This window comes from Pteropus vampyrus, unplaced genomic scaffold (genome assembly GCF_000151845.1).
Source record: "Pteropus vampyrus isolate Shadow unplaced genomic scaffold, Pvam_2.0 Scaffold12, whole genome shotgun sequence".
Classification (NCBI taxonomy): Eukaryota; Metazoa; Chordata; class Mammalia; order Chiroptera; family Pteropodidae; genus Pteropus; species Pteropus vampyrus.
Window position 1 is genome coordinate 12723741 of NW_011888793.1, and position 14830 is coordinate 12738570.

Sequence of the window (14830 nt, forward strand, 5' to 3'; positions counted from 1 at the left end):
CCTAGTATTGTGCTATGCACTTTATATAAGTTATCTCACTTAATCCTCACAATAACCCTATGAGGGTGTCTGCTGTTTCTCCTTTATAGATGAAGAAATTGAGAGTCACATAGGTTAAGGGACAGCCCAAACGATGAAATCAGAATATGAACTCAGAAGGTTCCATTCCAAAATCTTAACAACTTGACAACTCTCTCTATCTTTTGGTGCTTGAGTTCTGAAATCTGGCTTTGCAAATGCTTCTGTGCATGTGACTTGTGTGATCTGGGCATTTTTGAGTTCTGATTGGTTGAATTTTTCTCATTAGAATATCAAATGCTAATGGAGTCACAAGAGTGCAGATATTATAACTGCTTTTTCAGTGAAATGATGTTGCTTAGGTTTTATATTTTATATTGTAGTAATACAAAAGCTGTTTCTCTTAATGTTCTAAAAAAAAAAATATCTGAAAACATCCAGATCAAGAGACCCTGGTGATGAAATGCCCCCAAACACAATGGCTCACTCAGAAAAGGGACATACTCCTATAAAATAATTTCTGCAAATCAAACTTGTATGAATACAGAAAGAAAATATAAGAGTGCAAAAGCAAAGAGTTCTGAATCATCACATTATAATATTAGCCCAGGTTTATTGAGGACTTAATTTGCACCAGACATTGTTTTAAGTTCTACATGCATATTAACTCATATAATCATCAAGAAACCTATGAGGTAGGCATTATTTTTATTCCCACTTTATAAATCAGAAATTGAAGCCCAGAAAACTAAAGTAACTTGATTTCACAACTAGTTAAGTGGTAGAGCCAAGATTTGAACCCAGGTACCCTGGCCTTCTTAACCACTGTGCACTCCTGGATAATTATGATGGCCCTTGTACTTGACACTCTGTGATCTATTACAGCGCCTTTTCTTTGTGTACTTCATTTATTTAAGGTCTCCTTCAGGCCAGTCTTCCCTGGAAGATATGGTGATTTGCTCTAAGCCCCAGCATTAGGAACAGCTATGGGGCAGCTCAGTACCTATGATTTATGATCTTTATCTTAGATTTAGAGTGTTGAGTAGGAAGTTTTTATGCTTGGTGACATCCTTCACACCTTTAAATCTCTTGATTGGTGACTGAGATATACTAAGACAAGCCAATTGTATAAAAGGAGTTAAAACTATTTAATGTCAATATAGCCAAAGGAGAACTTCTCTACATGATAAAAAAGATGCATATAATGGGTCTTATTTGAATTACTGGAGAGAAGATGGATTAATGCTGTTGATGATGAGAATAGCTTACACTTGTGGAGCACTCTGGACCAGACAGTGTTCTCATTGGCATACAGATATTAACTTATTTATAGTGAGCCTAGAGAAGTCAGCCTAGCTTTTAATGTGTCAAAAATGGGATACGTGAGCCTTTTAGGAATTTTCAGGAAATGGTTATCAGGACAGATTCCCAGGAATGGTTAGTGAAGGGTTGGTGGTGAGATGCGCACATGGAGTCTACCCCTTTCTAGCTGTGAACTTGGGCAACTTAACCTTTATCATGCTGTTTCTTCACGCACATTATGCGTCAACAATTATTCCTACCACAAAAGGTTCTTATGAGAATTAAATGAGTTAATACACAAATATAAATGCATATACATAGTACATAGCACAGCTGGATAAATGTGAGTTAGTGGGGTTGTTACCCTCACCATTATTATGGCCACGGCCGCCTCTGATGATTTTTGACCTCGGGAAAGGATCATTTTCTTTCTACTAGTTACTATGGTATGCTGAAAGTCTGTGTCTCTCCTTTAGGGCAGTTTTCAGCTCATCAGTTAAAATCCTGGGCGGTGGAGGAACTGCACAGGGTACCCCTGCAAGTCCCACAGTCCCTGCTCCCATCTGGGAAGAGCGGGTGGACAGAAGTTGAGGAGGGATGGAGCGTAGCGGTGACCCATAGACAGAGATGAGAGGAGCAAGAGGAAGAGAAATAACTTCCAGGAAAAGAAAGTTCGAGGCTGACGAGAGCCCTCATGGCACTCTGCGTTTCTAGGACCTGGATAGAATTATTTTTCTTTCCAACACTGACCGCGCGACACCGACGGGGCGGGGCAGGGTGATCGCCCCCCTCCCTTACTTAGTTTCCTTCCAACTCCGGACCCCGCCTCGCGATTGGCCAGCTCAACCCAGGGCCGTTGTCATTGGTGTTCGCCTGCCGGGTCTACGGAGTTTAAAGAGGGGGGCGGGGGTGCGCTGCCCAGCCGCGCTGCAGTCCCCTCCGTGCGCCTGTCGCTGTCCCAGCCGTGCGCCCGTCGCGTTGTCGGAACTGAGCTCGCAGCCTCTCGTGACCTGTCGCCGCCTGGAGCATCCCGCATCCGGCAGCCGTCGGCCAGCGGCAGGCGAGCGCGGCGGGCGAGGACCAGGGCAGGCGCGGTCCAGCCGGGACGCGGGCACAGCTAGTGAGGGGCGAGGCGGGTGGACGCCGGGATCGCTATGATGGTGGCCACGTGTCTGCAGGTAGTGGGCTTCGTCACGAGTTTCGTGGGTTGGATCGGCATCATCGTCACCACGTCCACCAATGACTGGGTGGTGACCTGCGGCTACACCATCCCTACCTGCCGCAAGCTGGACGAACTGGGCTCCAAGGGGCTGTGGGCTGACTGCGTCATGGCCACGGGGCTCTATCACTGCAAACCCCTGGTGGACATCCTCATCCTGCCGGGTAAGGGCCCCCGCCTTCAAGTGGCTGCTTCCAAACCCTTATCCTCCGGGCAGGGGACCCTAGACAAAACATTTTGAGGGCCTGAAGATTGTTGGGCATGTTTTTGACACCTTGAATCCCACCTTGTTGTAGAGGAATCAAGCAGCCGCGAACTTAACCTCTCTCAGCCTCAGTTTTCTTACCTGGAATTGGGGAGGATAGTGGTGGCCACTGGCCGAGTCACCCTGAGAAATTAATGACCGGAGACATAAACGCATAGTAGGAACTCAGCCCATGGTAATAACTGTCGCCCACCTGCCGCATGCCCTCACTGTCGATTGACTAGAATACTTCACTCCCGGCCGGGGCTCCTCCTGCAGACGCCCTGCTTTCCTGTTAGACTCCACCCGCAAAGGCGAGGAGGAAGGAGAGAACGCAAACATGCCGGCAAGTTTCCTTGTCCTCATGGGACCGGCGAGGCGTGCTGCCCAAGTTAGAGACCTTCTAGCTCTGCCAGATGGGTTCCCGAACGGCTCAGATCGCGTCTTATTGATTCCCATCCCCTGCCCCTGTTGTTGGGGCGTCCATCTGCCCTGCCAACCCTCCTGCTTCTGTACCTCTCCGGGTGCAAAGGGAAGACCGGGCGCCCCTGGAGGGCCGACACTCCCCCACCCCACCCCAAGACTCACTGCCAAGGGTCGCCCACTCCCCGCCAGCATTATTTTGGAGTGGAGGAGGGGGGAGATAGTGGTAAGCTTCTACTCTCCCCCGACGTCGGCTGGGTTCCCTATCTTCACTTGCTGCCCTGTTGAAAAAATCTGGGCAACAGTTCCAATTCAAATTTAAACCTTGAGCCATTTGGGTGATAGGTGAGGTCACGGACGCCCCTTCGGGTTTTCTGTTGGGAATCTCTGTCTTGTCCTGCCCGGCGGGTTATTGGCCCCGGCCTATAGTACACGATTGCTCATGTGGATCCTGCACATTTAAAAGCATATCTCAGTTTCCTTAACAAGGGAATAACTTGGCCCCCAATTTGGGAACAGGTCCCTTTGTGCTTACCCCTCCCTTCCATAAGTCTTTCTGCTCCCCATTTAAGCTAGGTTACCCTAAAGTGCTTCCTATAAGTCCTTGTAGTCAGAATCACCGTCCCCCAACCCCCAACCTCTTTGCTGCCCTGATATTAGATCTTATCTCCATCAGGGCACATTTCGACTTGTTTATCATTCACTATTTGTAAGTCCAGTTCTCCTATTGCATTTTAAATTCCAGGAAGATATAGATGGTGTTCTTCTTTCCGCATCTTCTCTTGGACCCAGCACTGTTACCGACACATAGCAGATATGCCCAATGCATATCAGTCTTTTGTTCACTATCTTTTTTCTCCATTTTCGACTTTTAAAATGACAAAGGCCCTGGGAACCCAGGTCTGGACCCAGCTTCACATAATGCTGGCATTAGTAGACCTTGGTCAGTCTCTTGGATCCCATGCTCACGATCTGGGTTATTTGGACAAGTTACTAATCTCTACGAACCCCAGTTTTCTTCTTTTGAAAATTAAAATCAAACCAACCCCCTATTGTTCGGGTTGATTTGGACATTAGATTAGACAAAAAAATGTAAATCTCTTTTGATGTAATAGATGTTCCATAAATGGTAGCTATAATTTTTTATTAAAAGCCAGACTAGATATTCGTAGAAACCTTTGACTGAAGAATGAAATTATTCTCTGCTTCTTTTCCCTGAAATTAAGTTTACTAAGCATTCAGTGCCAAGTGGTTCGCATTGAACATAGACCATCTGTCAGAGGGGAGTGCATTTAGGGAGGTCCTCATCTTTCCTGCTCTCCCCGTTGCTTGCACTTGGGTAGGGACATAGACAGATCTCAATCTCCATCTTTTGATTTTCAGACATGGCCGTGGACAGCCTGCGCCATGAATTTCATAAGCTCGGTTTCTAGATGACTGTCTCCATTGTGTCAGCCTCGGCTGTCCTACAAGCCAAAGGGGGCCCAGGGCTGTGGTCAGAGGTCCTGCCTCAGACTTCCTGTGGGTCCTCTCTGGGAATCTTCTAGTCAATAGATATTCGATTGATTGATTACCCTTAGTTCTGAAGAAGCAGGGCTGGGCAATGGTCAGAAGAGCACTCTTGTGAGTCTGAATCCTGGCAAAGCATATCTTCCTGGGGACAGTGTTGCCGTGGGGTCTTGGTGCACAGGGCAGGCTGGCCAGATTTGGTAGAGAGTCTTGGTGTGTGAGGCAGGAGTTGGGGCTTGTTTTTCGCTTTGCCATTAACTCTGCAGCCTCCAGGCTATGCCACTAGCTCCAATTCATGCTAAGCCAAAAAGGGACAGTAATAAATGCAACTTTTTTTTTTTTCTGGAGGAAGGAGAGTGTTTTAATGAGAATATATTTAAGTCCATCACATTCTCATAGCATCTTGTCAGTTTTATTTTACATAAATATTGTAATCTGTTTCTTAATAAAACTGTTACCTGGCATATTTTTTGACAGTATAAAGTTCCTGTAGTTTTGCTTCACTCTTATTATTCAACTTGCTTATTCCTTCATAATTACATGTTTATATCATCTGTGGTGGGAATTGTGTTAACTCCAGGTGCCTGCCTTCTAGGAATCCCCAGGGCTGGAAAGATGCCTTAAAAGCGATGACAAGGGAGTAACACCAGTAATAATAGCTAAGCTTTTTAGAGTATTTAGCATGTGCTAGGCACTGTTCTAAGCACTGCATGAATTAACCAACTTAATCTTAGTTGAATTCTATTAGAGAGATGTAGGTACTATTATTATTTTTACTTTATAAATGAGGAAAATGTCAAAACAGTACTTCAGTAACTTGCCCAAGGTCGCACAAGTAGAGTATATTAACAGCAGACTGGAACCAACAGCCCATCCATCACAGAAGACTTCTTGAAAGATTTGAGTTTTCTTCTGAATCTTTCACAAGGTGATATAATAATGTAATTGGACTCTTGGCCTCTTTATCCTGGAAGCTTGGACAAGTGGTATATACCAGGGATCTCTATTCAGTCTCTCCAGCCTTCAATTTCCCTTTCCTGTCACTGAGTCACTTTAAAAGTTGGACTTGTGAAGTGATCATGGACAACACTTAACACATTCTAAATCTTGGAATGGGCAAGAGGGAGGGAGGCAAGTAGTGCTGAATCCTGTGAGGCAGGATTCAGGATCCAAGGGGATACTTGGTTTAACCCACCCTGTCTGCTCTCTTGCGTCCAGGCTATGTGCAGGCCTGCCGAGCCCTGATGATTGCAGCCTCAGTCCTGGGTCTGCCGGCCATTCTCCTGCTGCTGACAGTTCTCCCCTGCATCCGAATGGGCCATGAGCCTGGTGTGGCCAAGTACAGGAGGGCTCAGCTGGCTGGCGTTATGCTCATTCTTCTGGGTAAGACAGCTTTCTTTGTGGCGCCCAATTCTGAGTAAACATGATGAATGTCAGATCTTGCTGCTGCTACATCCCGTTTAAGAGACATGTGAAAGGAAGCCAAGTGAACCCTCTGTGGATTAGACCCCCCACAATGTCTGTTCCTTTATGTTTCAAGGGCAGTTTACACAGAGGGGTAATTCATGTCTTGTGTGCAGGGTCTCTGAACATGAACATAAGTTAACAAGCAGAAGAAAAATGAAAGCTTTTGTGGGTAGGAAATACCTAAGGGAGAGACCAAGACAGAAAAGAGTTACAGAGTGGCTCTCCACTCAGGCTTCACAGTGAAATTCCTTTTTGAAAACACCTGTGCCCAGATCCCACAGCAGGTCAGTTGAGTCAGAATTTCTGGTTATAAGGCCAAAGATATTTTTTTGAAAGCTTCCCAGATGACTCTTACGTGTAGTCATGACTGAGAACTTAAGTTAATGTATGAAGAAAGAATAGAGAAAGAAGAGGGCAATAGAAAAGTAAGATGTTGAGGGTAGTAGATCACTAGGTGATGATTTAATCTTTTATTTAATATGCATTCATTGAGCACCTGCTCAATGCCAGGCACCTTGGTAGGTATTGGGGATATTGGAAAAAAGGCAGTCTCTGCTTTGAGTATACTTGGACATCTTGATAGAGTGTGGTATGTGTTCATCTAAAAAAGCTACGCGGGCTGTGCACACATGTAGGAAGGCATGTAAGCCAAGCTAGAGGAGTTTTCCAGAGCAGAGGCTCCCAGCAATGAGTTTTGAGAGTTGGAGGGAAGGTGATCAGGTCATGGATTAGAGGGAGGGACCGTCCTCGCCCAGGAAATGGCATGTACTCATTCACTTTTCCCGATTACTCCTGCATACAGAGGGCTTGATTTAACCACCTAGGGAGGGTCTTTCTAGCTCTACTCTCTTCAGTGAATTCATTTCTGTTTTTTTCTTGAATGCTAAGTCTATCTGCATATTCTAAATGCTAATAGAATATATGAATTTTAAGAACAAGAATTTTAAGAATTTTGCTAAGTGCACTGATACGTCAGTGAGGAGAAACTGGTCTGCATTTGGGTTAGATGTAAAGTCAAGTTCTCTTGGTACAAGGAATTTCCATCCCAAACTGATATCAGACCATGTGCTTAAGGAGGAAGGGATCAGGCTTCTGTGTGGGTCATTGCCGCTTAGTGATGGTCACCCACAGGGACCATAGGTCACCACTGGTGAAGTGAAAGGACATGAGAGGTGGGGGTACCATTTTACAAGATGGCAAAGGGATGGAGGTTTTTAGGGGCATGTGAAGCCACAGAGAATTCAGAAGAGGGCTGCGTGTGTGTGTGTGTGTGTGTGTGTGTGTGTGGTCACTGGAGTGAAAAGACCAGAAGACCACTGTAATTTCCAGAGAAGAATGTGGGCATGGGCATTTTGGTTCCAGCCACAAAGAACTTGTGTGGGAGTGCCTCGTGGAACAGTCAGCATCAAGCGCTTTGTTTAACTCACAGTGGTCTCCTCTTGCGGTCAGATCTCTGTATCTGAATTCCAACGGGTTGACCAAAGTTCTGCGAGTAAACCGGTGTGTGGAAAATAAAGATAGAAAAACCTATTCAGTTGAATAGGAAGGGTTATAAAAAAAAAATAACCAATTGTTTGAAACTTCCTCGCTGAATTAAATAAAGTTTGTATCTCTTTCAGATGGATTGGTAGATGTAGACAGAATCATAGAAAGGAAAGTGAGATGGCACCGAGTAGTGATGTGAGTTCCTCAGGCTGCTTACTGCCTGTAGTGAAATGATGGAGTGCGTGTTGAGCGATATGAAGCCCCAAGGAGGCTGCACCTTCTGGTCACTCACCGTTAGAACCGGATGGAGGGCACCACTCCTCCCAGTCTTGTACCATTGCATTTCCAGCGTTACCTGCTTCCTCTTTGATTGCTCCCGTCTGTATTTATTTCTCAGGGGGTGGCCAATCGCCTTTGGGTTGAACGTTGTTTTGACTGGAACAAGCTAGCTCTGGAAATGTAAAGCTCATTGTCTCAAGTGTGGCACCTGCTGGTCTCCTGTGGGTCTTCTCCCTGTGGAGGCAGAGTGCCTCGTTTGCCTTGTTGGTGGAAGGCAGGAGGAGCAAGAGAGAGTGAAGGCTCCCTTTGTATTGCTCTGGGTTGGTTTCTTTCACTCTCTCTCTCCAGAGATGCCCGTGCTGGGCTTGTGTTGGGTCCTAGGGGTCACCGGCAGTGCTCCACCTGCGGTGTGGTCGATGATCAAAGGGGACCAGGGAGCATGGGGGTTTGGGGTTCTGGGAGCTGAAAACTGTGTCAAAGCTAACCTTGGTATGGAAACTGGAAGCACTCTTAATTAAAATTAGTTCTTCCTGACCCTGAAAATCTTTAATTATTTTTCCGAAAGCTTAAAAACATTATGTCTATTGTACAACAGCCTTTTCTTCTCAGCAGTCTAAGTTTAATGGTGTGAGGATTTGGTTCCTGCTGTGAGGCAAGGAATGGGAGCCTGGTGCTGCTGGCTTCTTAAGCCAGATGAGTAGCTCAAGGAGCAGCAGGCTCCTCAGATCGGATCTGAGGCAAATCTAATCTGTTTGTGGTTTTTCAAAAGCCCCTGCTGAGGCAGGAGGTGCCTATGTCCCAAGTTGCTTTATCTTATCTTTTGGAGTCAGACCAACTGTACTGAACCTCAGATTTACCACTTTCTAGTTGTGGGAACTAGGTTAGTTACTTAATATCTCTGAGCCTTTATGCAAAATGTGGACAATAATGTCTTCTTCTGAGGTGGGTAAGAATCATGAAATGATATATGCAAGTTATGTAGCAGGGTGTCTGGCACCTAGTACGTGCTCAACAACTGGTTGCTATTATTATTGCTATTGTTGGTTAGAACAGATAGAGAGCTAACCCACGGAGCAGCTGGGTATTCTTTGGATCATGTCTCATTTCTGCAGGGTCATCTCCACATGTGGAACTGGTAAGCAGAGACTGGAAAACTAGGTTTAATCTTGGTCTAATGGAAATATTTCCTCTACTTACTTTGTAGGAACCAGTGTGTAGGGATCAATAATTGGGGTTTCTTATTTATTTCATTATAAAAAGCCACATTAAGCTGCCCAAACACAAACGCTCAAGCTTAGTTCTGATTCAGTCTAATTCTCGCCTCACTACAAGTAAATAAAGTACTTGATTTGGGTGTTTCTTGGGGGGATGGGGTGAGGAATCAAAAGAAAGGAAGTGTATTTTCTTTTCCAAGGGGAATCCTTTCATCTTCTCTCCTTTTAAAAAAATATGGCCCCAGGAATCCTATTCATATTGGAAAAAAAGTTGTTTTAACTTGGAACTAACAGGTTAATAATGAAAGTGTGGTAAAATAAAAGATGTGTGTACAAATGTGGGACAAATTGAGCTTGTCATGTACATAGAATCAGATGTCCTACAGGGAACAGGAATCCTTGGGTCTGGAATAAACAGCAATGCTCTTGATCTTGGTGTCTTATTAGAATAGTTAGAAAAAGTCTTTTTCCAAATTTATTACCTTTATACAAACAAGACTCTAATCTAAATCATATTTCATATGGGTAGTGGGAAAGATGTGGCATCTTAATATGGTTGTGGCTTAAAATAATCTTATCAGTAAAATTGGAGGAAGTAACTGCTTTATGAGGTTTTTCCAGTCTCTAAATTTTGTGATGTTGAAAAAAAATGAACAACCATGAGACTGCCTTTTAAAAAAGGATATTGAAAAAAATATAATGATGTATGGAATAGAGATAAAGGGAAAAAAATGTTGAAAAGAGGCCAGGAAAATAATGTACTCAAAAATTCCATTGACTTGATCATTGTATATATTAGATCTTCATAAAAGTCATTGTTTAAGATGACTATGTCTTTTGGCAGCTGTGTTTTCTTAAGTCAAAATTTAGAGAATGATAAATAAATAAAGAAAAAAATTTCTAGTTTTAAATGAAAAGGAAACAACAAATAAATATTACTCCAACCAACAGCTCATTTGTTAGAAGTCTCATTACTTACTGCTTCGTCTGTCTTCTTCTAAGTTGTCACCTCCAAATACACCTGCGCCATTTTTATTTCACTTCATCACATTTATTTAACTCCATATATTACCATGTGTCATCTGATTCCTAAAGAGATTAAAAACTTCATTTACATTTCATTGCTCTAAAATCACCTTTCCAAGTAGTTTGTTAGGCTATCAAGATCATCGTTAACTTTTAAAAGGGGTGTATTCTGTTAACTAAAGAACACATCGTGTTATGTTATTTGAAACTTAACGAGAGAGGCAAACAATTTTATTTAATGAAGAGCAAGAAATTCTGCTTATAGAAGACCAAGTCCAGTCGAATCTATATCTACACGGTGAAGCTTTCTTCTCCCCTTCTCTCCTTCTTTTGTTTGTCAAGCTAAGAATAGCCCCAACTTTCTACTCTTACAAATAGCAGAATTTTCCCCATGGGCAGTTAGCTATTACATTTTCTGAAGGTAGAAAGAAGAAACAGATTGAAAAATCTGAGCATTAAAATTCTCATCCTGTTTTTAGAGACTTCATTTAAAAACAAATTCTGATGACATATAAGAAAAGCAATGAAAATTCCTTTTATCTTTCTTCAGTTTTCTTTATCTTATTGGTAACTGTGATTTTTTAGATTTTTTAAGAAAAAAATAAAAAATTTTTCCTCAAATAATGGAGAAGACCATTACAAACTTGTGTGTGTGTGTATGTGTGTGTGTGTGCGCATGTGCAAATAGAAATACATCTAGCAGGTCTTCTATGTCTTTAAGAAAGCCAAAAATTATTGCCAGTTCTATTAACATTTCATATGTTTTAGTTGAATAATGATATGACTTGCATTTTTAACTTTATTGATTAAAACATAGTCCCCTTTTCCTTCAAGCAACTGCTGACATTGAGTAAATTCTCCTTTTTTTTAGTTTGTAAACATTCTTCATTGTGAGTTCAATTGAAGGTCACTGTTTCCAGTGAACCTCTCATTTCCCTTCACGTTGTGTGGCGGTCTGTCATCTTTTACTGGTTTTGATGTGGTTCATCTTTGAGAGCCACAGGAATTCCACCCAGAGTTCATTTATCTACTAGGAAATAAAAAGCCTGCTGGTGCTCATTTGTCTTGTTTTGCATGGATTATAAAAGAAGGCAGTCTTTAATGAGGCAAATCATGAGTTTGTAACTTTAAGTGTGTTAAAGTCACATTAAGGGTTTAGGATTTTGGAGTCAGTTTTGGTGTATGAAGTGGAAAATAGACTTGAAATGAGACCTCTCATCTACCCATCCATCTGTCCGTCTATGCATCCATCCATTCACTCGTCTAGTCCTATAGTTTCATTATTTAAATGTTTAGACATTTTTATGATATTTTCCTTTTTCTAGTGAATTATATTGGAATGAAACTTAACAAAATCTCTAAAACACTCAACATCAAGATTGATGATTACTGTTGGAATATTGAGCCTGATTCTTTCCCTATGTGAGGTTAATCTTGTTTTATTAATTTTCTTAGGAAAAGGAAAGAATTAAATGAAATTAGAAGTAATTTCTTATTTTATAAAATCTAGACCAAATCTGGAAGTTGTTAGGTTTATGTGAAATGTGGGAAATGCTAGTGTGTGTGTGTGTGTGTGTGTGTGTGTGTGTGTGTGTGGTATGTGTAAATGCAAAGAATTGAAAAGTATAAAAATTTAACCATAAGCTGTTTTGAAACTATTTCACTGTTTATAGGAAAGATCAGTTGGATTGAGCCAAATCAGTTGTTTGGGAATCAAATCTTTTTTTCCTCAAAGGAGTTCAGCTTTACACTCCTCGCCTTTTCCTCTGTCAAGCCTGGGTGTTGGAAGTCCTTTCCTGAAATCCTCCAGGAAAGTTTTTTGTTCTTTGTCCTGATAGAGAAAGAGATTTCCTCTGTGCCTTGTTGGGCTATGATAACAGCCAAGCAGTTCTTCGAGAGTGGATTTGGAAACTGTAGCCAGAGGAAGAGAAAAAAAAAAGACTTTTTCCTGTATCTCAGGTGTTCAAAGCCCTGGGTTGGAAAAGGAAGATTCGGTTAACACTGTTCTTCTTGAGAACGTTCTACTCATAGACATGAAATCTATCTTCTCACGGTATCTCATATAAAAATATTACAAAAGCTGGCATGATTGTGCTTACTCTTTAAGAAAAATGCAACTTCCTAGAAAATCTGTATAAACTCCTTACATATGTGAATAGTTCACAATTATTAGAGTGAATTTAGGCTGTTAGAAAGAGAATTTGAGCAATTCAAAGCCCCCAAATTCACCTTTTTCCTCTGAATTCCACTTGGGGTCTATACATTTTTAGGATAGGAATGACATCTATTTAGGTGTATCTATACCCAGCTTGTGGAGGTGGACTCAGTCTTTTGTCAACAGAAACCTATGTTACATAAATGCAATGATATTGCAAAAGGTCTTTCAGACAAATCTTTTCTTTAGTTTAGAACTAATGTATAGGGCTATTAGATTTGAGTACTTATGTTAAAGAAAAATTATATTTCTTCTCTGTGGGTATAGAGGGAAGTTAGAAAATCACTCAGTATGAGTAGAAAAAACTTGCTGAATTGAAAATGTCAAGTGTACCCCAGGTAGGAAACATTGCAATGCCCTGTGTTGAATTTATTGAAGGCTTTGTGGCTAATGATGGAAACATTATTATTATTATTATAAGTCTGTCAACTTTAATGTGTCATCTTAACTTAAAGCATTAACTAAAACTTCTGTCCTGCTTGTAGTTGTGAGAAATCAAATGATAACAAAGGAAGTTATGGAGTTACTTTATCTAGAGCTATGTTGTTCAACACAATAGCCATTAGCCACAAATGATCATTTAAATTTAAATTAATTAAAATTCAGAATTCAGTTTTTCAGTCTCACTATCTTTATGAGAAACTAGAGGTTTAAAAAAAATTTAAAGTCTTTATAGGCTCCTGCCTGCCCTTGTTTTGTTACTGTGTTTAGGAGAAGAGGAAAAACTAAATGATATGGAGGCTATTTATTTTTTAAAATCCAAAGCAAATCTGAACATTAGACTTGGAGCAAAACCATACAGTTCTATCATTGTGATGCATCACAGGAAATATCATCACTGTAAAAACCTTGAGTGGGTAAACCCTTTTACTCTAAGACTGTTCATTTCTGCCTTGAGGTTTTTGTGGTTATGGACAGCATACCACAATCACACTTTTGCTGATACTCCACTGATGTCTAGCAACAATTCACAGCAAGAGAATTTTCATAGCTTTTTCAGGTGTTTGTAATGGGAATTGACTAGAAAAAATGAAGTGGAAAATTGAAGTGGATGCTATCTTGTTTCTCATTTCTGAATAGCTCAGGTCATTCAGTCATTCACCTGATGTGCATTGAGCACACACTATGTGCTTCGTATTGAGTTAAACACTGACTTTACAAACATGGATAAGACATGGCCACTGCCTTCAAGGAACTCAGAACTTGGAATGGATAAGAGACATGTAAAGAGATAATTATAATACAATTAAGTAAGTATAATAATAGAATTATAACTTTGATATATAAAGTCAAGATATATAAGTAAGTGCAAATACATATTTTTGGACTGAAATGATTTATTTTTAGTCTTTTCCATTAAAGTTCTTTTGTCTCTGCCACCTGGTGAAAAAATAAGGACCTAGCAAGTTTGACACAAGCTTTTGATCAACTTATGCTAGAGATGTAAACCTTTAGGTTCAGCTTACCCAGGGTGCAGAGCTATGTGTTTTGAGTATTTTCGAATTGGTTGGAATCCAGGGGTGTGTGCATGCAGAGTGAAGGGTGGCCTGTCCACTGTACCTGGTGTGTGATGGGTATGCACAGTGACAGTCTTCTCCATGTCTCCCCAGCTCTCTGTGCCATTGTGGCCACCATCTGGTTCCCTGTGTGCGCCCACCGTGAGACCACCATCGTGAGCTTTGGCTACTCCCTGTACGCGGGCTGGATCGGTGCCGTGCTGTGCCTTGTGGGTGGCTGTGTCATCGTCTGCTGCTCTGGAGATGCCCAGTCATTTGGCGAAAACCGTTTCTACTACTCTTCGGGTTCCAGCTCCCCTACTCATGCCAAGAGTGCCCATGTATGAGAAGGCTGCCAGCCTGCCTGTGGAGGTGCCGCAGAGGCCCAGCCATGGCCCCAGGTTTGCTCGGTGCAGCCGCACGGGGAAGCCCACTCCTCTGTCAGGCTTTGAAGCCAAAGGTCTAGAAAAGCATCCTGTCTGGCATTTTGTAGTCTTAACAACCCTCCTCCAGTTTTGTCGCCTTAAATCTTTAGCTCAGATAAGGCCCACACATTTTCTCATGGTTTTGCCCACTATTAGCTCTTGGGAATTCTTTCGTTGTTCATATCTATCTATCTATCTATCTATCTATCTATCTATCTATCTATCTATCTATCTATATCTATCTATCTATCTATCTATCTATCTATATCTATATTCCTCACCCCCTGCCTTTAAATTTTAACTACCTTGCAAACATTGCTGAGATGAGTAGGGGGGAGAGAAGTAAAAGCAGCTTTTCAAACTGTTACAGATGACAATGGGAGCCTCATAAAGATGCCTCTCTGTTCCCTCCCTCTCCTTCAGCTCCAAGGTCATTTAGTTATAAGTGATAGAAAAAGATAGAACTGGGGACGTGGGGTGGAAGAGGAGGGGAATCATGGGACTTTCC

General features: G+C 42.0%; 1 protein-coding gene across 1 annotated transcript; it reads left to right on the top strand.

Moving 5' to 3' along the window:
• Positions 1–2272: 2272 nt before the first annotated feature.
• CLDN11 (claudin 11) lies at positions 2273–14463 on the top strand. The gene is made up of 3 exons (XM_011380342.2): positions 2273–2703; positions 5934–6098; positions 14012–14463. Exons 1-3 carry the CDS (start codon positions 2475–2477, stop codon positions 14242–14244), a joined length of 627 nt encoding a protein of 208 aa, XP_011378644.1. The 5' UTR covers positions 2273–2474; the 3' UTR covers positions 14245–14463.
• Positions 14464–14830: the final 367 nt, after the last annotated feature.